This window comes from Symsagittifera roscoffensis, chromosome 9, assembly GCF_963678635.1.
Source record: "Symsagittifera roscoffensis chromosome 9, txSymRosc1.1, whole genome shotgun sequence".
Lineage (NCBI taxonomy): Eukaryota > Metazoa > Xenacoelomorpha > Acoela > Convolutidae > Symsagittifera > Symsagittifera roscoffensis.
This window is the reverse complement of record NC_087070.1, coordinates 17,600,786-17,627,537: the sequence shown is the minus strand read 5'-3', so window position 1 is coordinate 17,627,537 and position 26,752 is coordinate 17,600,786. Positions and strand designations below refer to the sequence as shown.

The following is a 26,752-nucleotide window of genomic DNA, read 5'->3' as shown; positions in this document are numbered from 1 at the left end:
TTACGGGGGAAAAATCTAGTACCCAATTGCAATACCCTTGCTTATCGCATGGTAAAAAAGTGAAAAGGCGCACAAAAAAATCGGAAAAATCAAGATCTGATGCTCCAAAAAACCAAAAAACTATTTGAACTTAATGTGTAAAATGAAAAAATCCAACAAAAATACCGAATCGTTTAATTAGCGCTCAAAAAAGACGCTTTTCTTTTGCATTTTTTTTCTTTGTAAATAACGCAAAAACTATCGGACCAGTTTTTGTTTTTATTAAATTCTGATGAAGAAGGCGTCTTTGCAACAACTAGTCGTTCCGAACCGGATTTCAACACAGCAATTAATGAAATACTTAAAATTACATTGAATTGCAATTCCTTCAACAAAATATCAGAGACTTTGTTCAACCTAAAACAAGATATAGTCAAGAGTGAGCGCCATGGATCCAGCCTCAAACAAATCTGATGAAAAAATTTCAAAGACGACGGAACTGTGATTTTTTATTTCCGGCGTCAGGGTCAAAGCTTAGCACTACATGAGATAAAATGCACAAAAAAGCTCCACAAAATAGGTCATTTAAAAAAAGAATCCATTGTAAAAAATTTTTATGCAACGAAGCAGCATGAAAACAGCAAACATCAAATGTGATAGAAAAACAAAACAATTGAGTCTCTGTAAAACCCAAAAAACGCCGCAGTTTAAATAATTGAAATGTCTATTAGGCCAAGCTAGATTAGGTCAGGTTAAACGCCGCATTTGAAATAACTGAAGTTTAGTTCAGGTACATGCATAACATAAGGCACTTTTATCTTTTGAACAAATTTGTTCTGAAAGTTTTGCGGTTGTGTTTCTATGAAAAATGATTTTGGTTGGTATATTCTGTGTACACACACCAAGCCGAGAAATTTAATCAGACGCCCATCGAACCTGAAAAACCGTATAGATTATGTGATACTAAACCGAAAGGCAGCTGATTTGGATAAAATCTCTCTAAGTTTTGGATGGATTTGGCGGGAAAAGGTTAAGGAGCACATCATATGCAAAAGTTAAAAAGATCGTTTATTGTTATCTTACCATACTCTTCCGTTGCAGGCGAAGCAATCTGTAAACACGAGGATAATTAACAAAGAACTGGATAAAATTAACAAAAAAAAAGTATCAACTCACGTCGTGGTTGCCGAGAGGCCTTTGGGCATTTTCAGTGGTCATTCTGCGAGCATGACATCAGCAAAGCGTTATAGCGATTTGATTTATGATGAAAAGAAAAGGATACAAAAATTTCATGAAAGTTCATCTTGGTTCTGAAAAACATCATAACACTTTGGAAAAATTAAAATAGATCAGAAAATTTATGGTCCATTCTGTCCATATAAGAAAACAAAACCAATCATAGAGAACTGGTGCTCAGTTTTCTACTTCGAAAAATATCCAATACGTAGTTTTTAATGTTTGTCCATCAGTAAGGGACACTGTCATAAGGCGCAATCAAAAATCAACGTTCGTCTTGTTTACAATTGCTAAGAATTCAAATCTTTTGAAAAATCAACTGAAGTCGTTAAAAAATACATGCACTTCTTAATATCATTCCATCATGATGCTAAAACAGCTTTACAAAAAGTAGCTTTGTTCGAAACAAGTGATAAAAATATGTTTCATGGTTGCATTTAGAGTGTTCATTTTTATTTAGAAATTTCTTTTTTGTTTTATCAAAACAGAACATTGATTTTGTTGTGTTTTAAAATCAGAACAGCCCTAAATTTGCAAAAACTTTCAGCCAAAACACGTGGCATCATTTAGATTTTCTGGGAGATGATTGCAGTTCGTCTTCCTTAAATGATTGACTCCAAAGGGAAGCAAGCAAAACATTGATTTGAATTTTAAAATATAATATCATGCCTTCTATGAAAAATTGTAAAAAACGAATAACTATTCTGAAAAATCGGAAATAATCTGGCTAATTATGCACGTGCAATATAGTTGATGTTTTTGCCTTTTGATTTCTACATTTTGAAAGAGAAAAATCTAATTTTTTTTCAAGTATACCTACGGGTGAAGGCTTTTTTGCCCCCCATTGAGTAAAACCAAGTCATGAGTCAACAACAACTGACGGAATCTCAGCTACCAATTACTCATGAAGTGCTGATTGAAACGGAGACAAATTTCAGAAATGCGCTAACAGCAAACAAATCGACGACACAAACAAAACAAATCCAAATAATCAAAATCATCCCCCCATTCTCGAGAGAAATTGTAAGGTCAGCTGAAAATCTGGCTCAGTCATATCGAAGTTGTGCTTCCGATATACTTAAACAATTCCCCACAACAATGCAACAGAAGATGACAATCTCAAAAACAATAACCGTGACGAAAGATGACCGCAAACTTCATACACTGACAGTTATTGCTCCCCCCGAAGCAGAGCAATTCATAACTAGCATCAAAAGCGAAGGAATCATTCTTCTTAACAGGACGGTATTTCCCATGGGATGCTTTCCAAGGTCTCATAGACCCAAGAACATTTACCCTAAACTAGCAAAAATCAAATTGTCGAACTTGCCTTATGTAACATTCGCCCGGAAGATACATATCGACGGATAACAAAACTAAGTCTTAAGACGACTGGCTAGCGTCTAAACAGAGCTTTGCATGTTTTTCACCGTCTCTACCAAGCCAGTACTTTTCGGTGGTCTTTCTTACATCGGGTCGACAAAAACGTTACTGTTCTCCGGCTTCGACCAGAACGCTCAAATTAACTGAATTACATGCAAAAATAGTGAGCTCATGGCTGGGTCTCAGTATCCCCAGACCACGAGGTCACTCCTAAAAACAGGGCTACTACTTATTATATTACTATTGTTTTTGTTCAGTAGATAAAAATCATCATCTCCATCGAAGATGGATCAACCCTTTCCCCCAACTCCTAGCACCTCATCCTTGTCAAAACTAATCAAAATATCAGTTAAATTCAAGTCAGGACATGACAGGATGCTAAAAGTTTATGTGAGTTAATAAAAGTTTCCGTCCCGAGACCCTTCCGGATTCTTGAATCCGCCGAATCAAGCTCCTTACTCTTGATTTCTTGCTAATCCGGAAGGCTGGTTCTCACCCTTCACCGTTGTTGGCAACGGCCTTGCAACTATTGTAGCAGCACAATAGTTGCAACTCGGAGCGTTCTCTGCTATTCTGTAGTTCGTTGTCGTTTTCCAATCTCGATTTTCGTACTGTTCGCAATCGCAGATAAAAGTTGTTCTGTTTTTTACTCGCTTTTTTGTTAAAATGGCCGTTTCAGCATTTCTCAGAAATGTGACGTCATCATTCGAATTTTTGAAAATTTAAATTACTAGAATATTCTAGCCCTCACCGTTTGGCTAAACGTTCCAATAACGTCGCTAATCCTTCGAAATCATCAACTCGGAAGGCTTCCTGCTCAAAATTCGAATCCTGCATAAATTTCATTTTGGCCATTCTGGTCGAATGTCACATACTCCCCGGACAGTCCGGTCAATGTCCTCATTGAATCGCGCAATGTTCTAAATGGTTACAGTGTCATCGAACAGAATTTACAAAACACACGAAATTACTTTTATCTACGTCACATCGACTCACTGCAGAATATAAATGGCATCATACTACATCACTATAGCCTTCAAATTCTTTCATTAATCTGCACATTGAGGATATGACTTAAGATAAAACATATTTTCTGACTTCCAGTGTCAATGTCCCGATTGAAACTTTTTCTCCTAGATTTAAAAGGTGTTGGCTTGCAGGACAGTCCTGCCAACCAACAAGCTAAAATTATCCTACTATGCTCCTTCCCTTCGGAAATCTTGCTTGTCTATTGTCCTGAGTATTAAAACTAAGAAACTTTGTGGTTAGAAAGAACAATGCAACAACCTCCCTCCTCAAGAAGTTACTCAAGTTTTTCATGTCACCACAAAGTTATCAGTCTTCCTAAGTGATTAAAAACAATCATGCAGGCTGGAATATTTAAATATACTCTTCCCTCAAGCCTTTCTAAATAAATAATAAGTGAGTGTCTCTAAAGCCACTTCAACTAAAACCAAAATGCAAATTTATAAATGCAACAATTTCAAAACTCAACTAAATGTTTCAGTTTTCAATTACAACTTGGTTGCTTGGTTTCTCACTTGAGTTTTTCACACACATAAAACAATTCTGAGTTTTAACTTTTCTTCATCATCCCTTTGTTCTCTTCTTTTTTCGTCGTTTAGAAGTTCTAAAACTTCTAAATTCTTCTAATTTTCTTTCTTGCCGCCTCTTGTTTTCTCGACCATTCGTCAATGCTCCATTTCCTCCTCCTGTGACGCTGACTCCGCACTCTCGGTTTCCGTGTCTTGTAGCACGTCATTGACTATCCTGACGCTGTTGGAAGCCGTCCTCCAACACTTCTGCTCTTCCACCCTCTGTTTACAGCAAGGTAGGGGATCCACGTTTGATTCTCTGTTTCTACAGAAGCTGTTGTGGAAACACAACGTCACGTTTCTCTCCAAATCTTCTTTCAGCATCTCTGCCTTCTCATTTCCACTACGCTCGCTCGTCCTGGAAATTCTTTTCACAGCGGTGGTCACTGCATTCCGATGGGTCACGAAAGCTCGCTTGAAAGCTCCTGCCCCAATGTCCAGCTGATATTCACTGTACACTCTGCCATGTTTCGACATATGCTTTTTCGCATACTCGTACAACCATGCAGTCATGTTAGCTCTGAACCATGGCATCAATCGTTTTCTTGCCCATATCTTCTTCACTTCCATCGGAATGTTTAGAACTTTGCACATTGTCTCAAAAAGATCTAAATCTTTTAGACAATCTAATTTCTGCAATTGTTCTCTCGTCGGTGCCTCCTGTCTATTATTTTCTCTCACATGAGCTTCCAGCCATCGTATCGCCATCATAACTCCCACTATCACTATTGTTATGGGCTGTGATGAATCTGGTAAACCCATGGAGAGCAGCTCTCCAGAGTCCCAGATCAACACCAAATTACTACGCTTGGGATACCACCAGGTCTGCAGCAAGCAGTGGCAAGGAAACTCATCATGTGTCAACATGATGCTCCTCCAATTGCGTTTTCCTGAAGCTTCCAGCAATGGTTCCACTTCCATCATCACTCGGTGGATTTCATCATTCTCATCTACTGCATTGTAATCTGTGACAGTTGATCCTCTCTGTTTCTGTTTTTCAAAGTCACTGAAGTTCCCGCTCACATATCCCATGAACTTCTTTCCTAGTATTGACTCCAACTCCTCTTTGGTTCTCTCTGGAACTGCTGAGAACATCTTACATAGTAACTCGTAAGACTTTTCAGACATTCTCGCCAATCTCACGCACTTTGGCACTGAGAAAGCTTGATCCACGATCGTTCTTGTACTCTTCACGTCCACAGCCACGAAATGTACAGGGTATCTGCTCTTGCACATTGGAGCCAACGTTGAACCCACCAGATATCGTGCTCCTGATGGTCTACAATAAGTTTCGCTGTGTCTGATGTTCATCTCTGTTTCGATTGCTTCCCTCCATTTTCCTATATACTTCTGCTCAGTCTGCAGAACTCCTGGGAATACTTCTACGCTGATGGCTGTGACCATCTCATGTTTCTGTTCTAGATTCAATAGTGACTCTAAAGAACCAAACATGCTGTAGAATCCTAGTGCTGTCACTAGATTCACATCGGTTCCTCCATGGCAATCTGCTATCAGTTCCGTTTCCTCTCCTCAAAGGCTGACGGAGGTTCCAGTGTCGAGATGCCTTCATCCGCTGGCTCAGTCGTTTCCAACGTGTCTGCATTATTCTCAAGATCACTGAAGATATTGAAATCCAGGCTGGATGTTCCTCCTGTCGATGCCCTGTCGTCCTCCCCACCAGCTTGATCTTGTTGCATGGGTTCTTCAGTCTGACGGTTTCCACCCTGTCCGTCATCTCCTTCTGACTTGTCCCTATTCGAGTTCGATGGTCCTTGTTTGTCATTGTCAGCTTCTTCCTGGAATCTCGGTATGAGCAATGTACCGGCTGATTTATCTTCCTCTTCTCCATGGACCACTTTGATTTCTTCGCAGCCGAAGGGTGCTAGGAAAATTCTCGTCTGCAATACTCCCGCAGCTTTCATCTCTTTTCTCACACTGGTCAGGATTACTGAGGCTTCAGGCAATTCAGTCCTGTCTCTCATCCTCATTGGAGCTAAGCCTAGTCCCCTCCATTCCTCATCAAATCCTTCAGGCTTGGGAGTAGCAGCGTTGCTTATTCGCCTTCTCGTCGCTTGATCCGTGTACGCAAATCGTGTGTACTGTAACACGGCGGCATTTCTCCCCACGAAGTATGGGTCCATCGTCGCCGAGAAATTCCCTACTCTCCTTTCATTGGTTTCGAATGCTCTCAACCTAGGAGTTTGTACTACGGAGACTGCTCCGAGCAACATCCTTCTTATCAGAGGGAATTCAGGGATTGCTTCGGGTAGCTTCTTGTAATCGCCCCAGTCCTTCGTCTCTTCTCTCACCTTGTGATACGCTGCTGTGAGACGAGGCACTCTGGTCATTTCACCATTCGTTTTGTCATAGGGCCTCAGATTCCAAAGCTTTGGAAACACCTCGATGTGCCCTCTTTCTACTTCTCCCATGCGGTCACAGAAGTGATCGTCAAAATTGATGACTGTCATCTCTGGCTCCGATATTTTCGCAAATAACAGATCTTCACTCATGAGCTCTCGCAATGCGTGCTGCTCACACCAGTTCAGTGTACTACCGTCCACTGCCGATATGAGGTTCAGGTGCAACACCGACCTCCTATATGCTTCCACTTTAACGTCAGGGAACGCAAAGGTGACTGCTGGTCCATAGATCACTGTCACGAACTCCGTGACTCCTCTGATCAGCGCCAAGGGATCGATTCTCATAGCTAAGCTCAAATCTGTCAACAGCGGCATGCCTCCAACATGTCGTCTAACATCTTCCTCTCTTTCAATTGTCTCGTCTTCTCCGGTTCCAAAGCGATTTTGCTGCAAGAGATACTGGATAAGAGTGTGTCTCAGGTCTCTTATTTTGTTCCACGAGTCTGTGGATTTCTTCATATCCAGATTCCTCACTCTCTCTTTCATCTGCTCTGGACAACGTGCCAGTTTCATCAGTCCTCCCAAGTTTCCGTGGGTTATTGCGATCAATGTCAGAAGTCCATCTAGTCGCAGGTTCTGTATTCCATCCGTAAGCAGTATCACCGGTCCTTTCACGAAATTCTCCGCTCCAAATGTCACAAACAGGGCTATTAATTCCACTATCGATACTTTCACTACCGCTTGGAGGAATTCCTTTATCAAGTAGTGCGAGACTTTCGGGTAGACTTTTGCCAAGAAGGACGCGGTCCATCCGGCTCCCAACCCTTCTAGCATGCTGTCTGTCCTTTCAAATCCCTCCTGTCCTTTCACTTCCTGGGTCCAGAAGGTTTCCAGAGTAATCTGACACATTCTGTTCACGAACTCAGCTGTCTTTTCTCCGGCATTTTCCGCCAGGTTCACCTCCTTCAACAAGTAGGCGTGTATCTTAGTGATCATTACTGGGCCTTGCTGAAAAGCATCTGCACCCAATGCCGCTACTCTCGGATTCAGGTGTAGCCACTGGTTTGCTTCCGGCTTGGTTCTCAGCACCATCGCTTCCAGATGAGCTCTCGTCTCCAGTGAATTCTTTCTTCTCGTGTCTTCACTCGCCACTTCCATTGCTCGGAACCACAAGTCGTTGGACATCACCGTGATCACTCGATGGTCGTCATCTATTCCTGGTTTCAGTTTGAGTTGCCGACTGAAGTTGGACAGTTCCAACCCCAGCACTTCGTCCAACACCAACATGTGTAACGCGTGGTCCTTGAACCCTCTCATCGCGTTTGAGATATCTAACCATACTGCCGGCAGTTCAGCCTTAAGTGGCCTCAGGTTCTCCATTTCTATCATGCGATTCGGGGCTGATATGATCACATCATATTTTCCCTCCGAAAGTAAGGCTACCATTGCATACACAAATTTCAGTCCATCCGGGAGATATGCATATCCCGGAGACAACGCAAATACTACTCTCAACGTCACTTTATTGAATGATCCCTCCTTTGTCGCGTCTACCACTTGACCCATTGACTCCAGGATGTCTTTTATCGCTGGCCATACTGCGTTTTCTGCTGTTGCAGGATCTCTGAGCCTGCTCAGAAAACCTCTACTGTGTAGATGGTCATTGATGCCAGCAAACACAATCGTTATCGGGTTCATTCCTGTCTGCCTTTGTACCCCTATAGCCAATGACACTGATTGCAATAGGTCTAGGTCAACTGCGGCCAGCATTATGACGTCCGGCCAAAACAAAGACTTAGAGGTGTACACGAACTCTGAATTCGCTACTACCATGATTTTGGCCTTTCTCATCTCTGCTTTGTCGTAGGCGGCGAAGATGGTCTCATCTTTCTTTATCGCTGTCAATCCGCCATATCTCTGGGCATCACCATCTTGGTTCACTAGTTTTGGGTACACCGTCTCCTTCACATGACCAGGTGATGTCGTCAATTGCCTAAATATCTTCACGTGTTGTCCAATCGGCGCTCTCGCCGTCAGGAATCTTCCTGGCCTTTCTTCACGATTCCTCTCATCATGGTTCAATCTCACATCTTGCAACGGTCTTGCATTCACAGGTCCTATTGTGTTGTTGGAGGGCAGTCCCTCCAAGTCGGCAAATCTCAAGGCCGTCGTGGAGCTGAAATTTATGCTAGCGGCTATCAACCAGTCTACGCCGGTTATCGAGTACAATCTGCTGACGGATAGCGTCGCTCCATTCAGCATCCTCCTTGCATCTTCGATGAAGCTCACTCTCTGTATGTCCAGCTTCATTAGTTCTTCTTTGTATATATGCCAGGGAGACGGTATGGATCGCGACCACATCAATGAGCCTCTGCTTGGTCTCTCCTCTCGACTGGTACTCGTCGTCTCCGATCTAGTGTCCGATCTGGATGTGCCTGCTACTTCCTCGATTGGTTGGTTGACAGGTCCTATCCTTTTCCTAGGATGGATTGTCCTCCTCATCGGTGCTTCTCCCAACCGATCTTGTACGTCTGTTCTTCGACCTGGTTCACTGGAGCTTTGTTGCCGGTAATTTATGGCGGCTGGGACCGTACCCAAGCGTGTTTCCAGATTAGGAGGCACAAAGGTGGTGATCACCGTATCACTCACCGTTCCCTCTTCCTTCAGCACTCCTGTGTCAAAGAGTTCTGCTTCCAGCTCATCCAACCGTTCTTGGAAGACTCGATTCAACCAAGCTTGTCCTTCGACACTGTCGAAGTGGATGCCATCTGTGGTCAGTCTGGCTTGATCCATGGCTCTCAATTCATGTTCAATGTCCATGAGGATCATTCTTCCGGCATTTCGATTTGCTAGGTTTCTCAAGATGTTGTTCCATCTCATGACTCCCTCGTTGTGCCTTCTTCCTGATGCTGTCAGGCTTCTTGCGTTCATTGGCACCGTGCAAACGGTCAGTACCGCGCAACTGAACTTCTGCCAGAGAGTAGTAAACAAACACACCATCATTGCTTCCCACAGTGCTTCCTGCTCATCTGATCCTCTGGAGATGTCATTCGTCCCAACTAAGATCATCACATTGGGTATCTTCCCTGGATTCATCAGCTCCACCATGCGATATAATTGGGCAATCGTCGCGCCTCCAAAGGCCATCACCGTGGTGACCCATGAGGTCCTCAAATTCGACAGCACTCTGACTAAGCTGTCTCCCAATATCAGGTGAGATGTCCCGATTGGTGGTTGCTGCAGGTTCACAGCCGGGCTCCAGGTAGCTCGATTGAAGCAGGCTCTCGGATCTGTCTCCGGAACTCCCGTGAAACTATACTTCAATTGATTATTCTTCTGCACGTCTATTACACGAGACACTTTCTTCGCTGGCATCTTCCTTACTTTCCTCTCTGGGATTCTCGAGTTCCCCATGAGTGGTGTCACGTTACTCATCCCTTGTCTGATTACTGTCTGGGAGAGTTGTACTCTGCCCGTATCGTCAATCGTTCCATAGGGTGCAGTCACCCCGGAACCTGGTGCATTCTTGTTAGCGACCAATCGTCCAGCGGTCTCTATCAGTTTTCTCACTGTCTGTTCTACGACGGGATCACCCAAGGTGTCACTAGGATCCGGGATTGTTACTCGGTTCGTCTCTGCTGGAAGCCGTGTCTCCGTTGTTTGACTCATTTCTCGAGGTGTCAAGAGCTCCATCGGGGACTGCCCACGAGGAATATCCCTTGCAGGTATCATTTTCTCAATGGACGTCGTCAACGCCACCTGCTCCGATCGCTCTTTGTATTCCTGCCTTAAGCGTTCGATCTCTTGACCCTGCTTTTTGTTGCAGTCTTCAAACAACTTTCTCCACATGTCCCGGTCTTCCTCCATCGCCAGCATGGTCTTCGTCATATCGTCTAACTCCTTCTTCGTACTTCTCAACTGATCGTTCATCTCGTCCAGATCTTGTATGGTTTGGTTCGTCTGAACCTTCTGTGTTACTTTCGCCCCTTTTGGTGGCACAGCTGCTCTCAGCGGTGAACCAGACGAGGTCGCCTCGCTGTTCATCTCCCGATGCATTCTCGTCAGCCCAGGTTTGGGCTTGGAGGGCATTGGCATCTCACCTGGTTGGTAAGTCCTAGAACTTCCCAACCCAGGCTCATTCGCCAAGTCACTCCCTGAGAGAGCCCCGTTTCTCCACCTCATCACTCTCATGTTCGGGCGGTCTAGTACTCCTCTTTCTCCATATGCTGCCATCAACAGGACTTCCGTGGGGCGGTCCCCACGGTTGTCGTGCCCCAAGATGTTGATCAGGGCGGTCAGCAACATGACCACCTCTGGGTCCTCCAGAGCGAAGTCTCGTTCGATCAGCCGACGATAGATCGCATCTACCATCGGTCCTACATATGCCTCTGCCAGGTCCATCAATTCATCCAGGTTGAAATTGTCCATACTGTTCTTTCCAAGTTTGATTTGATTTCGATTTCAAGTTTTGACTCAAGTGAGCAATTAAATGATCAATCAGGATCTAGAAAAGGAATCACGACTGTCACACCTGTCAGTTTCACCTTAATATATATCGTTAAAATTTACTTAAAGACAGTTCAGATAAAAAGATATTTATCCTAAAATTTATTAAAATCAATTGGTTTCTAAAATTTTGGAATTCGACCTAAGATTGGACAATCCAAAGTTTGGATCTATTCCCAAAATCGTCATTTAGTTGTTCATGGTCACTAACGCTTACTTACCCATGATCTTAATAACCTAACACATAACATAACATAACATAACATAACACACATGTCACATATTACATGCAACTTGGTCTTTGGCCTAACACCCTCTCGCTCATCACTCAGCCTATACTTAAGTAATATTTCCTATGTAGATACACTTGTATGTTCGTATCAGAGAATATCACGTGTACAAGCGCGTACAATTCCCGAGGATGCAGTCTTCCTCTATTTGGATCGTACACTGGAAGCGAAAGCTCCTTCACGTCCATTTCCACAAGGAAGTCCCTCAGCCTCGTCAAAGACAAGACTAGATTTTCTGGGTCCACGTGTTGCTTCTCTGTCGCCCTCGTTACCAGGAAGCATAAGTACTTTCCCGGTATTTGCGACACCGCCGGGGGTAAGGCTGCTACGCCCCCTATCCCTGGTCTTTGCTTCCAAAGGAATTCCACGTTTTTATATTCCCTCTTAAAATCTGCCGCTAGCGCCGTCCTAAAACTCATGTCTGCGGTGATTGCTATCGCACATGTTCTGTTTGTGAGTATGAAATCACTATCTGTTAGTACTATGTTACTTGAATATTCATTTGGTAAGTTAAAATATGACTCAACTACCCTGCCTATGTCAGGTTTCTTAGGTTCTTCGCCTGTTTCTGCTTCTAAGTTTCCTGTTTCTCTTGCTATTCTCAATTTTTTTATTATCAAGTTTTCAGTGTGGGTAAGTCCTACCCCCACTCCCCGGACAAAAATATCCATCGGCGTCCCCGTCGATCGCATACCGGGTATTAAGTCAAGATTAGAAGCTGGAATGAGAAGTTGTCCTTCCTGGGCAGCCCAGGAAGGATCATCTCGTTCGGTCTCAATGTATTTCGCGCTTTCGCGATCTACGTCTTGAATCGTAACGCTGGTCTCTTTAGGGTCTGATGTCATTTCGTTCAGCCACTCTAAGACGCGCAGGTTCGTCAGGTCTTGTTCATTTGACTGCTGTTGCTCATCGTCGAATTCTACTTCGGGTTTCGACCAGTCATCAACCCACTCATCGTTGTGATCATCGACTATGTCAATGTCTTGTGACACGGTTATTTCCTCTAAACCCACTACTTCCTCCACTATTTTCTTTAGATCTATCCTATCCACTACAAAGTCGTCACCGTAAGGATTGTAATTCTTTCTTTGTCTCGTCCCGTCCTTCTGACGAGTCTGAATCGTGAACGGAAGATCTGGTTCCAAGTTCTTGGGAACCTCTGTCTGTTCGGGATCCCGCCAATCCTCTTCTGCGTAGGGTAAGGTTTCATCTTCCGCTTCGATCTGTTCGTTTGGATCCAGGTCCAATGGTGTATCCGTACCTTCCTCTACGACCTCGTTTCCATCGTTCTTCTCCCTGATGCCCTTTTCATTGACCTCACAAACAGGATCCATCATTAAATAATCCCCTTCTTCCATGTCTGCAGGTATACACCAGTCTTCTGTCGATGGATTGTGTGGCTTGATGTTTTCGTAGTGGGCGGCCCGGCCAGTACTCAGTCTATAAAAGCGTCCCTCCTGGTGCACCTCCGTAATCATGAAGGGTCCCCTCCACTTTTTTAGAAGCTTCTTTGTTCCTTTCGGTGGTATAACGTTCTGAAATACCCATACGTAGTCTCCCACCGAGTAGGCTTTTGCACCAGCTGCTTTCTTGTCGAATCTTTTCCTCTGCCTTGCCTGTGCTTGCTGAGTATTTCGTCTACACAGATCGTTCAACTCCTGTTGACGTCTGATCACATCCCTCACGTAGACCTGTGGGGATGTTTTCTTCCCCTCATACTCTGGGTAGAAGAATGTCAAGGGTAAAGACTTCTCGTGTCCCGTCAGCATCATGTGTGGACTGACCCCAGTGGTGGAGTGTTGCGTGCTATTATAAGCTCCCATCACCTGTGGAAGGTATCTGTCCCAATCGGTCATGTACCTGGAACAATATACCCTCAGCATCGACACTAACGTCCTATTCTGTCTTTCCACTAAGCCATTCGTCTGAGGATGGTATGTCGTGGAGTGAGCCTGAGCGACTTGTGACCGTCTCATAAGCTCTTTCGTAAGCTCGCCTACGAAAGCCGTTCCATTGTCCGATTGAAACGTCATTGGACAACCATGTCTTGCTATCCACGTATTGATCAGGTGGTCGCATGTCTCTTCCGCCGAGGCAGTTATGCAGGGCACGGCCTCTGCATACTTCGTGAAGTGATCTATCATGACCAAGACTTGGTTGTAACCACTGTCTGTCATGCATATCTTCTGGTGATCTATCTGCACCACCTCGTTGAATTCAGACGACTCAATTGATTGTAAAGGAAATCGCAACTTCCTAGGATCCTTGACCTGTTGGCATGACAGACATGCTGTCACCCATTTCTCGCATGCCTTTTTCATCCCAGGCCACTCAAAGCGCTTCAGGATCCTCTGATACACTTTGTCGATCCCTTGATGGCCCATCTGATCATGCGACCTGAATAATAGTTCTGTCTGATAGAGTTGCGGCAACACTATCGCGTTATATTTGTATAAGACCTTGTCTTCTTCTCTTCTCCTGCAAGCCACGATCCCGTCCTTGTTCAGATATAATCTCCCCTCCTTCTGCATGAAGTATTGTCTCAGGATCCTATAGCTGTCTTCTTCCAGGTCACCTTTGTCAGGTGCACCGTTTTCTATCCACCTTTTTAGGTTGCTTGTCATGCGATCATTTCTCTGCGCCCTTAGAAGGTCCGAGAGTCTGTATCTCGCCTTCAAGTACGTCTTCATGACTCTCATCTGACTGTTCAGCTCGTTGGGCTGATGTGTGTCTTCTTCCATCTTAACGCACCAAATCTTCGCCAACGGTTGTGTTTCTTGTTGAAACGGCTGAAGATCAGTCCTGACTACCTCTTTCTGCGGCAACAGGCTTATCGAACGTTTCGATACCGCTATCGTTTCTAAGTCATCCGCTGCGTTGTCAAAGACTCTTTCGCTTGGTATTAGGTAGCGATCACTGTCAGTATCCTGGTACACCTCTCTGTCCAGGTCTCTCGCCCGAGTTTCCACTAGTAGCGTGTGTATCGCCAGTTCTGACAGCTCGGATCCTGAACTCGAGTTCCTGTCTGAATAGGTGTCCATTCCTGAGTTTCGGGAATCATCATCTGTCGAAGAGGTTGTGCTGGAGACTGCACGCTCCTCCAGATCATGTCCGTATTTCCTTCGCATCCATCTGAACTCCCCGGACAAAACCTTGTTCTCTAGGTCCTGTTTCTCATCGTCTATCTCGGACTCCCCGGACAAATTTCCTTGTCCCGGGTGTTGATCTTGTGATCGCTGGTTTTTCTCCTTATCCTTCTCCCCGGACAAATAGTCTTGCAGCAGATTTTGTTTTACAACTCCACCCTCTTTATCCCGGTCTACAAAGGTGACAGTTTTCTTTTGCTTGCCGCTCTCCCGTCCTTTCTGTCCGTAAGAAGTACTGGTTAAAATCTCTTGGGGTATTGAGGATACTAGTTGCTGAACTATTGTCCTACAATCCCTCTTGTTCTCTTCGTGCTGTTGTCTGGACGGCATGATCTTCACTTTCTCACTGACTGTTAGCGATGCCACTGCTGCTGTCCACTCGGGGTCATCTCTGGTCACTTCTCTTTCTAACAATCCACCCAGTATCCGCATCACTTGTGGTGTGACTTGCACCGTTTTATCCAATAATGAGAGGCTGTTTATATTCATGCGAGAGAGTTCTTGCTGTACCAGGTTCGAGCGCAGCAACAAATCCAAGGGGACCGGGTCCTCCCTTGACAGGATCTTTATCTCGGCTGCTTTCTCTACAGGTAACCCAGGATGCCCCGGAATTGGATGTCCAGACTTATCCAACCATCTCGTTAAGGGAAGCGCTTCATAAGTTTCTTTGTCCAGAAACGAGAATCCCTCCTTTACTTCCGCCTGATTGGCCTGCTTCTGCTCCAATCTTTCATAGAACTCAGTTTTCTTGCTGAGACTGTCAGCATTCTGATGTTTATCACGCATCCTGTGTTCGATTATCATATGGTAGCCATCCAGTATTACTATCCATCTACCAATATAACTCTGATCCATCGAGTAGGTCTTCAACCAGGATAACGCTCTGTTGTCCACGCGTAACTTGAAGGGTGCGCTCCCCAAGTATGCACGGTACTTCTCCACGAAGGTAACTACTGCAAACATTTCTGCTTTTGGTGCGCCATATTTCATCTCTGTGTCACTCAAGACTTTGCTACCGTATGCAATGGGACGGAGGACTGTTCTTCCGTTCCATTCTTGCTCTTGATGCAATATTCCTGAGATGGCTACCACCGATGCGTCTGTGTCAAGAACATACATGCCCTTTTCTGTAGGCATGCCCAGCACTGGCGCTTCGCACAGTTCCCGCTTTATGTTCTCGAAAGCAACTTGTGCCTCATCGTTCCATTCGAACTTTTTCCCTTTGTTGCGCATCAGCTTCTGCATCGGGTACACCTTGTCCGCGTATCCTTTTATGAATTCTCGGTAGTAATTGGCAAACCCTAGGAAGCTCATGAGCTGTGTGTCCGTTCTAGGAGCTTTCCATGTCAGCACAGCCTCTACTGCTTCTGGATCTGGCCTCACACCATGCCGGTCCACCATTCTTCCCAGGTACTTGATCGAATCCCTAAGGATTTCACATTTCGATGGTTTGCATTTCAAGCCTGCTCTTTTCATACATCCGAAGACCTCATCGAGTCGATCAATGTGATCCTCCAGGGTTGGTGTCGCTATGACTACGTCATCCACGTAGCACATCAAGAGATTCCCGTACTTTTTGGTCACTCCTGTCAAAGCCTGAGCCATCAGCCTTTGAAAAGTTGCTGTTGCATTGCACAAGCCGAAGGGCATCCTCTTCCACTGGTACAACCCCAATTCGCACGCGAATCCGGTTTTCTCCCTGTCCTTCTTTCGCAGAGGAACCTGCCAGAAGGCAGAACCCAAGTCCAATGTGGTGAAGAACTTTGCATCACCAAGTTTGGATAGGCTCTCGTCTATTCGCGGTATCGGGTACGCATCTTTAATCGTTACCGCGTTCAAGTAACGAAAGTCGCAACAAAATCTAAGCTGCCCCCCTTTCTTTTTCGCCATTACTACTCCGCAAGCCCATGGTGATTTCGAGGGTTCTATCATGTCGTATTCAAGCAACATTTCTATTTCCGCTCGGCACGCTTCCGATTTATGTGGCGTCATTCGCCTTGCGCCTTCCCTATGGGGAACGGCGCCCTCTTCTAGTTCGATTTCGTGTTCGACGAAATTACAGCAACCGATGTCCGCCTTATGTTTTGAAAATACTTCGGCGTTCCGATCAGGGAGGTCCCGCAATTTTTCAAAATCTCCCTCACCTATTTTTCCTTTTAAGTGTTCTATTTCTGGCAAAACCGGTTTGTCAGAATCTAGTTCATATGACGAGGGGCGTTCCGGAAAATTCGAGCAGCTTGATAAGCCGTCCTCCGTTTCGGATTTCATTGAAAACAATTTACGAATAGATTTTAATTCATCAATCCTCTTTAAAATTTTATCTTTATTTGCATGATAAGGACAGTCTTTCACACTATATTTCTTCGAGTTTTCTGTCTCCTCATAGTCGGTCCTCATCGGCAAGGCGTAGCCAAGCTTCTTTCCACGCTGGATTGAAACCGTGGTGTCCAGTGTGTTCAACAACACACTGACACACAGTCCGTTTCGCGTTACCGAGAAGCTCCGGCCTAAAATCACCGAACTCTGACTATTTGGATTCGGTACTAAGCAAACCTGTTTGCTATCACTCAACGAATTTAAATTTCTCATTCTAAAAATTGCTACTACAGCTTGTCCTGGTTGTAATTTTACTTTTCTATCTAAAAAAACTGGTACCTTATTCTGGTCTGTTATTATCCTATTAATTGGTCTCTTAACATACTTTCGGTCCGAGTTTCTAATCCGTATTAGACCGTTGTTCAAGTCAATCATCACGTCAAAGTTCCTGACAAAATCTCTGCCCAAGATGAATTGGTCGGCGTCGTCCAGATTCTCTACCACCAGGAAGCTCATCCAAAGGTTCCGTCCTCCCATGTGAAGGACCGTCACCGGTGTTCTTCCGGCTACGTAGATAGCTCCTCGATTTGCAGCGGCTAGTCGGAGATTCGTAGGAATCAGATCTTCCCGCGTGAAGCCCATTCTCTCCCAGGTTTTTATCGGCATCACACTCACCACCGCGCCTGTGTCCAGAAGCCCTGTGACTCCGATTTTTGTTCCGTTGGTGTCAAGCAGGTGTGCTGTCACATCTGCTTCATATCCAATATGTACCGCGTCTTGTTCCATCATGGCGTCATGGCCTATCCTGCGGACTTTGAGTTCCTCTTCACCCAAATAGATCTGCCCCATTTGGTCATCATCTGTTGTTATATAAGTCCTGGTGTAGATGCTGATTCCATCCACGTTCAGCATTATTTGATACGGCCCATAGACCTCCAAGTAGCGTCCATGAAGTTTCTTCATGCGAAGGCCACCCGTCGTTAGTAGTGCTCGCACAGCTCTCGACTCAGTGCGTGGCTCCACCTGCCTCAGATAATCTGCATATGTGTCCAAATGCATTAAAGTGAACTCTGATGGTTCACTCAAATTTCTTATTACCTGGTGTCCAGCCACTGAGATTATCGACTGTATCTTCTTTCCCTGCGGCGCCATGCCGAACCTCTTACCGGAGATCACTTTAAGTTTCATATCTAAACTGCTTGGTGTTTTCGTCTCCTCGAACTCCATTGCCTCGAAGGTATTCAGTTGCTCCTGAAGCTTTTCTTTTTCCAGTTCAAGTTTCACTTTTTGTTCGATCTCTTTCGTCACCAATTCCTGCTGTACTCTATTTAGAGCATCCTTTGCGGCTGCCTTATAATCGATCTTGAAGTCATCGGCCGCAGTTGCTGGTTCCGGTTCACGTGCTTCTTCTGTTACTGCTTGCATTTTCTTTGCCGCCAGCTCTTGAGGTTTGTCCTTCCTGCGTGCCTCTGCTTCGCTCAAAAGTCGAGCCTTGCTTGCTTTCACTCCTGACAAAGCTTCTTCATGCCTTGGATGCTTGATGTCTGCCACTGCATCCCAGAATTGCGGACAATCTGATTTAAAATGACCTTCCAAGTTACAAAAGAAACACCTCGGGCCAAATTTCGCAATTACTCCTCTCATGAAATCCTCATGATCCAACTCTGACGCATCTTCGTCCTCGAGGCTAAAGCCTATTGCTTTCATGCCTTGTTTGTAAGCTGGGCATGCTGACACATGATGGTCTGTTGAACTGCAATTAGCACAAGAACGTCTCTTGTCCATATCATCCCTCGGTTTGTACCAATTGTTCCCTTGGTTAGCTGGTCCGTTGTTAAAATTGCCATAATTGTTCTTGTAATATCCAGATCTCGAAGGAGGTTTCAACAAAAGATACTCTTTTGATTTGAGCCTCAACTCCTCCGGTGTTGGCGCATTAGTTGATAGTGGTGTGTAATGCGTTGCTAGCATCGTACGAAGTTCGTCATTTTTCACACCATCGATGAATTTTGAGGCTACGGCCAGGTTCATCCTTCGGTTTGACTCATCCGGTTGGCTGCGTCTTCTCAGCATTTCCAAATCATCGAGAAACTTGTCTATTGTTTCATCTTCTCGTTGCCTCCGTTTCTCGAAGCGCATCATCGCCTGGTGCCCCTGCACCCCTGATCCGAAACGGTTTAACAAGATTTCGAAGATTTTCTCAGCAGTGTCACGTTGATACTGTTTCTTAGCCATGACACAGTTCAGGGCTGTCCCTTCTAAGTTGCTGGTGAGCGCGCTGCATTCCTGTCTCTCCGACAAGTCCTCTTCCTCGAAATGCAGCTTCATTACCTCTATCCAGGTATCAATACAGCCATCAGATTCGTCTTTGTAGCATCTTGGCTTCTTAAAGACTCTTCTGGACTTCTCACTGCGTTCATTGGTTCTAGATAACCTCGTCAGGAATGTCTCCAAAGACCTGTTCAGGGGTTCAAATGCTGTGGCCATTGCCGTAGCATCCCTTGAGTGTCCCGCCTGAGTGTCCTCACACCTTGTCGAAGGCTCTGTGTGCGGTGCATCCCTGCAATCCGAATCACCATGAGCGTTTCCCGCTTGGACAATGTGACTCCTCCTCGGGCTTGTATGCCCCATGTTGCCAGAATCGCTTCTCCCGGTCGCATGTGTGCTTTTCGTTGGTCGTTCGTTCGAGGTTTGTCTGTTCCCCGTTGAACTTGCTCTACTGTTCGGGCCCCATGCTGTATTACCCCTTGTGGCATAGCCTGATGAACTGCCCCTGCCTCTAGTGGATCCATTTGTCTTCCTCCTTTGATGTTCATTGAAGTTCACCCTCGGTTCCCTGCTGGGACCTCCCGAGTTCGGCTCTCCTTCTTTTGGTCCACTCTTGCTGCTTAGTAGCCCGTCCAACCTATCCATGATAGCCTGCGTTCGCCTCTCCATCATCGCGTCTATCTTTGTGTCAAGAGACCCAAGAGACTGCTCTTGCTGAATTCTTAACTTCTCCATGTCGGCTCTTAAGCGTAACTCCCTCTGTTCCGCCTCTCTTGTCATTCGCGACAAGTTCCTCGTCATATGTTCGTCCGTTCTTTCTTTCAAGCGTTTTTCGCTTCTGCCAACTTCTTGTCTGTTGCGGTTTATTTCTTCCCGCAGACTTTCTCTTTCAATGTGAACTGCTCTTTCCAGTTCACTCATCCTTATCGACATCTGTTCATTTTGTTCTCCTAAACTGCCCACTATGTTGTTTAAGGCTTCCTCTAGTGCTGCCCCGTTATCCATGAGTGGCGTCACTAGTGGTGGTGTAACTCTGTCGGTCCCAGGTAGCTTCGTGCTGGTAGAGATCCGGGCCTTGACTCTCTGTCTTGACGTTTTATCATTATCTATTTCAGGATCCGCTAACGCGTTGCCAAGCCCTCTGGTTCTACTCTCTTCAGGTTGTGGCTCCGAACTTGTCCTAATCGCGAAGTCCTTGGACTGGCCCGGTGTGTTTGCCTCTTTGCTTATCGTTGTCACTACACCAAATTTATCCATGGTTCCAGTCTCTCTTCCGACGTGTGCCTCACTCTCCTGGATCGAGATATTGAGACTGACTTGAGATCCAAAGTCCCCTTGCTCCTCTTCATCCTCTTCCTCCTGGGACTCCCCATCGTTTCCTGCTCCTCCTCCCATGCTGAATGGAAAGATGTTTCCGAAGGTGTTCTTCATTCTTTCTGAGAACGATGATGAGGTTGTTTGTTTTCCAGTTCCGCTTGCCATCATAGTGTTGTCTGTCGGAGATCTTCTAGTTGCCGTTACTTCAGTTGAGATGTCGGACAGTTCCGACATCTCCTCTCGATCCAATGTCCCGGTGGAAGTGGCAAAATCGTGGCCTTGTTCTACCGGGGTAGATTCACTCGCCAGCCTTCTGCCTCTCCCTTCCAGTTCATTTACTTCCTGGTTGCCATTCATGGTATGGTCCGTATTGACCTCCACTTCCAACAGTTCTCTTCGCTCTTCTGAGGTCTTCTGACTTCTCGTTTCAACCATTCTGCCTGAAACCGTCTCTTCCTTATCGGACCGGGATCGCTTGATCCAATCCACAAAAGGATCGGTCATCGTTTTTCTCTGCTTTTCAGGTATGAATTTCCTAGAGCTATTACCTCGTTTTGGTATCCTTGACTTGTCTAAACTCATTCTTTATTTGTCACTTTCCTATGCCTACTCTTGACTCAATTGCAAGAGACCTTATAGTTTTATTAACAATAATAATGACACAACACAATAAATTTCACCAGATTCTATTAAATAGTGACCACGAATCCCTGTATGTGTCAGAGTACAGTTTGTATAAAATTTATTCACACTAGCCGATTATCGGTCCAAAGCTCTGGAAACTAGGACAATATGATGTTATCAGTCAATTTAAAAGATAGTGTAGTCACTACCCAATCAAGCACAGTTTAGGTTGATTTAAAATCAAAAACAAAAAATATATATTGACACAATATGAATGTATATATAAAAAAAAACGTATGCGTCTTGTACTCTTAGTCGGTCGCAGTACAATAGTCGAACCTGTCTTTTTAAAGAAAAAGCTTTCCCTGCTTGGTGCTGCACCAAACAGACAAAACTTTGAAGGCAGTAATTTTCTCAAGTGGGCGTCTATTGCACCCACCGAGTACTGTGTTACCTATCTGCCTTCGGACTGCCCGAGCTAGACCTATTAAAATCCTCAGGGCGGTCACTTTTCCCAAAAACGTATTATGTTTCAATCCACACCAATGAGTCACGCTCTTTTTAATTTAGACTTAGTGTCGCGAATATCCGAGTTCGGACCTGTTTTGTATTAGTCTGGTTCTTTTTGAGAGGCAAGTTACCAGTGCAGTCACTGATACCTAGCCTGTGTATTATTAACCTAATACCTCTCGCTTTTTAGTCTTTCTTTCGTTTACCTAAGTCCTTAATAAAATGATACCCCTCCGGATTGGCACAAATAGGACCCTTCCGGACTGTCAGAATATGGACCCCTCCGGATTTGGACCCCTCCGAATTAGCAACTATAAGACCCTTCCGGATTCGGACCCCTCCGGTTTTGTGGAAAGTAGACCCCTCCGGATTCGGACCCCTCTGACTTTGAAAAATTTCGACCCCTCCGGATTGGGAGCCCTTAGCTCTGTCAAAGTAGCTTTCCGTAGTTTTCTTAATTTCAGCTTATACCCCTCCGGATACGTTCTGCGTTGCTTTTATGCTGTTTGAATTAACTGGGAAGGGTATAGGTTCCTTTCCTAGACCCCTCCGGGTTGAAGTTAAGGCACTTATTTGACAATTCACACTAACGGTGAAGGGTCTTATCACTTGCCTAATTTCGACTGTATTATGGTTGTCTTGTGCCTTCAGCCCTCCCTTTTTGTCTAGAACTGTCTTAAGTTACTTAGTTCAATCGCTATCAACTTTTGGTAGGGGTATAAGGGTTTTTTAGAAAAATTTATAAAACGTGAAGGGTGTACCCCTCCGGATTTGTGTAATTTGCTAAAAACAATCTCAAAAAATTTTCTCGCTCGCTTTTTCGAGTAATTCTCTTTCCTACTAGTAAGTTCTGCTAATTTTTGATCTATTGGTACCAAGATCAACTCGATATGCTCAGTAGTTCCAAAGTTATTAACTAAAACGTCTTTCTTCCAAACTCAAAAATTTTCTCTCTTATAGGTTCCGCCTAACTTTTTCCGCAAATCTGGTCCTTTCGACCTGAAAATTATTGATCCGAGCTCAGAAGGCCTATACTCTTCTACTTCAATGCAAAAGACCCGATCTAAAATGCTTTTGTAGAAAAAATTTGCGAAAAACTATGCTACCTGGACCCCTCCGGATTGATGAATCCACCAAATCAAACACGTTATGTTCGATTTCTCTGCAACCCGGAAAGCTTTCGGGTAGCGGGTTTTAAAACTCGTAGATTCACTAGTGGACGTTGTCCGAACAACTATTTTTACTGTCCTAACTCAAAAATTTCAAAAAGTTTTCTGAATTTATAGTGTTCCGTTTTCTCAAAAATCACGAAAATTTGGTTTTTGGTACCAAAATAGTTCCAACCACTTCCGAACTAAACTTAACCGGTTCTATATAAGTAATAATATTAGTAATACTATACCCCTCCGGGTTTGTTTAATATCCGAATTAAGGTGCTTAACTCGGATATTCGCAGTTCGGTGAAGGGTCACTACAGTGCAGCACTGTCGAGCCCCCCACAGATTACTATCTTACTTTTTGTACCAAAAGGGATACAAAACTTGTTAACGATACCCAACAGTCGATTGTTGTTGCCGTTGAGCCCCTTCTTGTTGCTCCTTGAACTGCTTGCCGGATCGGTCTTCACCCAAGACCCTTCCGAATTGAGCGCAAATCAGCTGACCCTTCCGGATTGAGCGCAATTTAACATTAACGTGCTTAAATGCTCAAATAACCCTACAGTACAAGCCTCACAAACGGGCCTCAAAATTGATCGTAACGATCCTGACTGATATAAATGCCTGTAACAACAATATATCTATCAACAACAAACGGGGGGGTTGAATCACATCTTGTCTGGGGGGATGATTTCTACTGATTTTCTACTTTTTTACTGTTTTTGGTTTTTTCGGTAAATTTTTATGTTTTTTGTTTTTCTTGGGTACTATACTACTTTTTGTTTGGTTTTACTTATATCTTTAAATGTTTTTGGTCACAAACCACTCAGGGGACGAGGGGTTCGCGATTCCCCCCACCCTTCCTGGTTCATGAATTTTCGGTCTTAACTAGGTTAAAAAACTATTCACGGCAATCCGGAAGGCTTCCGCGTTCCGAACTACCCTTCCGCCCCGGCAGTTTAGGCCTATTAAGGGCGTTAATGTGAGCATCCGCTCGGCGCGGAGTGCTCGTTAACGGTTCCGCCGGTCATGATGTTACGAAAGAATAACACCCAGGAGCGCCATAAAAACATACATGTAACATTCGCCCGGAAGATACATATCGACGGATAACAAAACTAAGTCTTAAGACGACTGGCTAGCGTCTAAACAGAGCTTTGCATGTTTTTCACCGTCTCTACCAAGCCAGTACTTTTCGGTGGTCTTTCTTACATCGGGTCGACAAAAACGTTACTGTTCTCCGGCTTCGACCAGAACGCTCAAATTAACTGAATTACATGCAAAAATAGTGAGCTCATGGCTGGGTCTCAGTATCCCCAGACCACGAAGTCACTCCTAAAAACAGGGCTACTACTTATTATATTACTATTGTTTTTGTTCAGTAGATAAAAATCATCATCTCCATCGAAGATGGATCAACCCTTTCCCCCAACTCCTAGCACCTCATCCTTGTCAAAACTAATCAAAATATCAGTTAAATTCAAGTCAGGACATGACAGGATGCTAAAAGTTTATGTGAGTTAATAAAAGTTTCCGTCCCGAGACCCTTCCGGATTCTTGAATCCGCCGAATCAAGCTCCTTACTCTTGATTTCTTGCTAATCCGGAAGGCTGGTTCTCACCCTTCACCGTTGTTGGCAACGGCCTTGCAACTATTGTAGCAGCACAATAGTTGCAACTCGGAGCGTTCTCTGCTATTCTGTAGTTCGTTGTCGTTTTCCAATCTCGATTTTCGTACTGTTCGCAATCGCAGATAAAAGTTGTTCTGTTTTTTACTCGCTTTTTTGTTAAAATGGCCGTTTCAGCATTTCTCAGAAATGTGACGTCATCATTCGAATTTTTGAAAATTTAAAATACTAGAATATTCTAGCCCTCACCGTTTGGCTAAACGTTCCAATAACGTCGCTAATCCTTCGAAATCATCAACTCGGAAGGCTTCCTGCTCAAAATTCGAATCCTGCATAAATTTCATTTTGGCCATTCTGGTCGAATGTCACATTATGTATGCAACGATATCGAAGCGAAATTAATTCTCCAATTGCCAGAAGACATAATTCATAGCCCCATATTCCAACGTGAGACCTGTATCGTAACTGAACCGGGTCAGTATGTTTACACAGGAAGAGCAATTTTAGAAGTTAAAATACAAAACGAAGAACAAGAGAAAAAGCTGAAGGACTGGTCTTATAAATCGAGAATGGATGGCTTCAAAATGTGGGAAGGTGTAGAAATCTCGTTTCACATACCTTCACTACATGAATTTCAAAAATGCAAGATGTCTGGACGCCAAGAAAAAGGTCATCACGATGATTGGTGTAACATAGGGAACCAAATAACCAAAAATCCAAATAATCACTACCCACAAAAACCAAGCTCCAATAATGCCAGCGACGAGAAAAACGATGACGAAACAACAATCGATAAGTTTTGTGATGGTACCGAAAATGAAGAAGATAAGAATGTTGAAGCACCACCATCTGGAGTTTTGATTGATGAATCTAAAACAAACAGTGCAGCTACTCCAAGCGAAGAAAAACAAAAGGATGAGGTTCTCAACAATCAGGTCGTAGATTTTCATTCTTACTCTGCAAAAGAAAAAAAAGACAAACTAAATATCGAAAATAACAAACGAAAATGTTCCTCTGACGGAAGAATGCTTACAAAAAGAGAGCGTGAAACTTCACCAACCTCTTGGTCAGTTTTAACACGGAAGAAAGGGCCAAAAATGAAATCTAAAAATAACGGAGAAGACTTGGTTGGAGGGAAATTTTAGCAAAATTTTTATGTGCGAAAAACCAGATATTTTTTCCGTTAATATTTTTAGCATAGGAAATCCAGCTAAATTACACTCACTTATCAAAAAATGCCAAGTTTTAAAAAAATCACCCAGTTTCATTTTGTGCATTCAGGAAGCAAAAATTTCGAAACTTACAAATATACATTTGAGTTTACTGGATAAATATAATGTTTTATTCGATTTCATACCGGGCTCAAATAATTCTGGTGGTTTCTTAACGTTATGGTCATCAAACTTGAGTCCTGCTAAAAGAATTGCTTCAAGTACAGGTTTTCAATTGTTAAAGTTTGTCAAACTTGATTGGTTTGTTATCAACGTTTATGCGAACCCAATTTCATTCCGAGCAACTTTGAATTCCCTGAAATTAAGCATCAGATTTTTACCTAACAAATCGAAAATTATCATGATGGGTGACTTTAATGCGCTGAGTTATGATAATATTAACAGTTCTTCAATACTTAAGTTAAATGATGCACGTATCAAACGATTTACCCAACTCAAAGAACAAATTCTTGACTGTTTTGGTTTTGTTGATTTTGCACTCAAGAATGATTTTTGTGATTATACACATTATGACAAACAACATAAAACTTTTGCACGCATAGATTATGTCTTCATAAAATTCGAAACAGAGTATGATTCTATGCAAAGCATTCAAATATCAATATCTGATCATTTGCTCTTACACGTTTTTGTTAAGCCATCTAACTTGTATCAGCGCGGCCCTAGTTACTGGAAATTAAATGAAGAAATTTTAAACAACAACGCCAGCTTAATTCGTGAAGACCTAAAAAATTTTTACGAAAATGAATCACCAAGTAGTTACGAAATTTTTAAGCACAATTTTCGTGACCTTCTGAAGTTTATTCAAGAGAACAAAAAGCGTGTAGATCAGAAAGAACTTAATTTATTGAAGTATCACGAAAATGTTCTCAGAGATTGCATTCACAGCGGTAAAGGTCCGAACCCTAATTTGATTGAAAAATATCATTTGGTGCTGGAACATCTTCAAAAAGTTTCCAAGGAAAAAGATTTTTCAGATTATCGAAAAATTCAGAAAACACTCAGCTATACATTCGAGGGTGTTCCCAAATTTTGTAGTCAATGGACATCAAAGAACACAATTAATTCAATCAAGAGAATTCAAGTGGATCAGAACGTTTATCATACGGATGAAGATATTCTTAATCAATTTCGAAAGTATTTTTCAAATATTTTTTCAAATAGTTCTACAACAGACTCCGATCAACTACTAAAGACATTTTTATC

General features: G+C 43.7%; 2 protein-coding genes across 2 annotated transcripts in view; one reads left to right on the top strand and one right to left on the bottom strand.

Moving 5' to 3' along the window:
* The window catches only part of LOC134854734 (uncharacterized), a 30,387-nt gene extending 29,102 nt beyond the window's left edge, over nucleotides 1–1,285 (bottom strand). Inside the window, exons 1-2 of the mRNA XM_063871092.1 lie at nucleotides 1,156–1,285; nucleotides 1,063–1,090 (exon numbers count right to left, since the gene is read on the bottom strand). Of these exons, the coding sequence (XP_063727162.1) occupies nucleotides 1,063–1,090; nucleotides 1,156–1,197 (70 nt within the window). The 5' untranslated portion in view covers nucleotides 1,198–1,285. The remainder of the gene's footprint in view (nucleotides 1–1,062; nucleotides 1,091–1,155) is intronic.
* LOC134853853 (2-oxoglutarate and iron-dependent oxygenase domain-containing protein 2-like) overlaps nucleotides 1–26,752 on the top strand; it is a 606,153-nt gene that overhangs the window by 401,660 nt on the left and 177,741 nt on the right. The gene's annotated exons all lie outside the window — the stretch shown is intronic.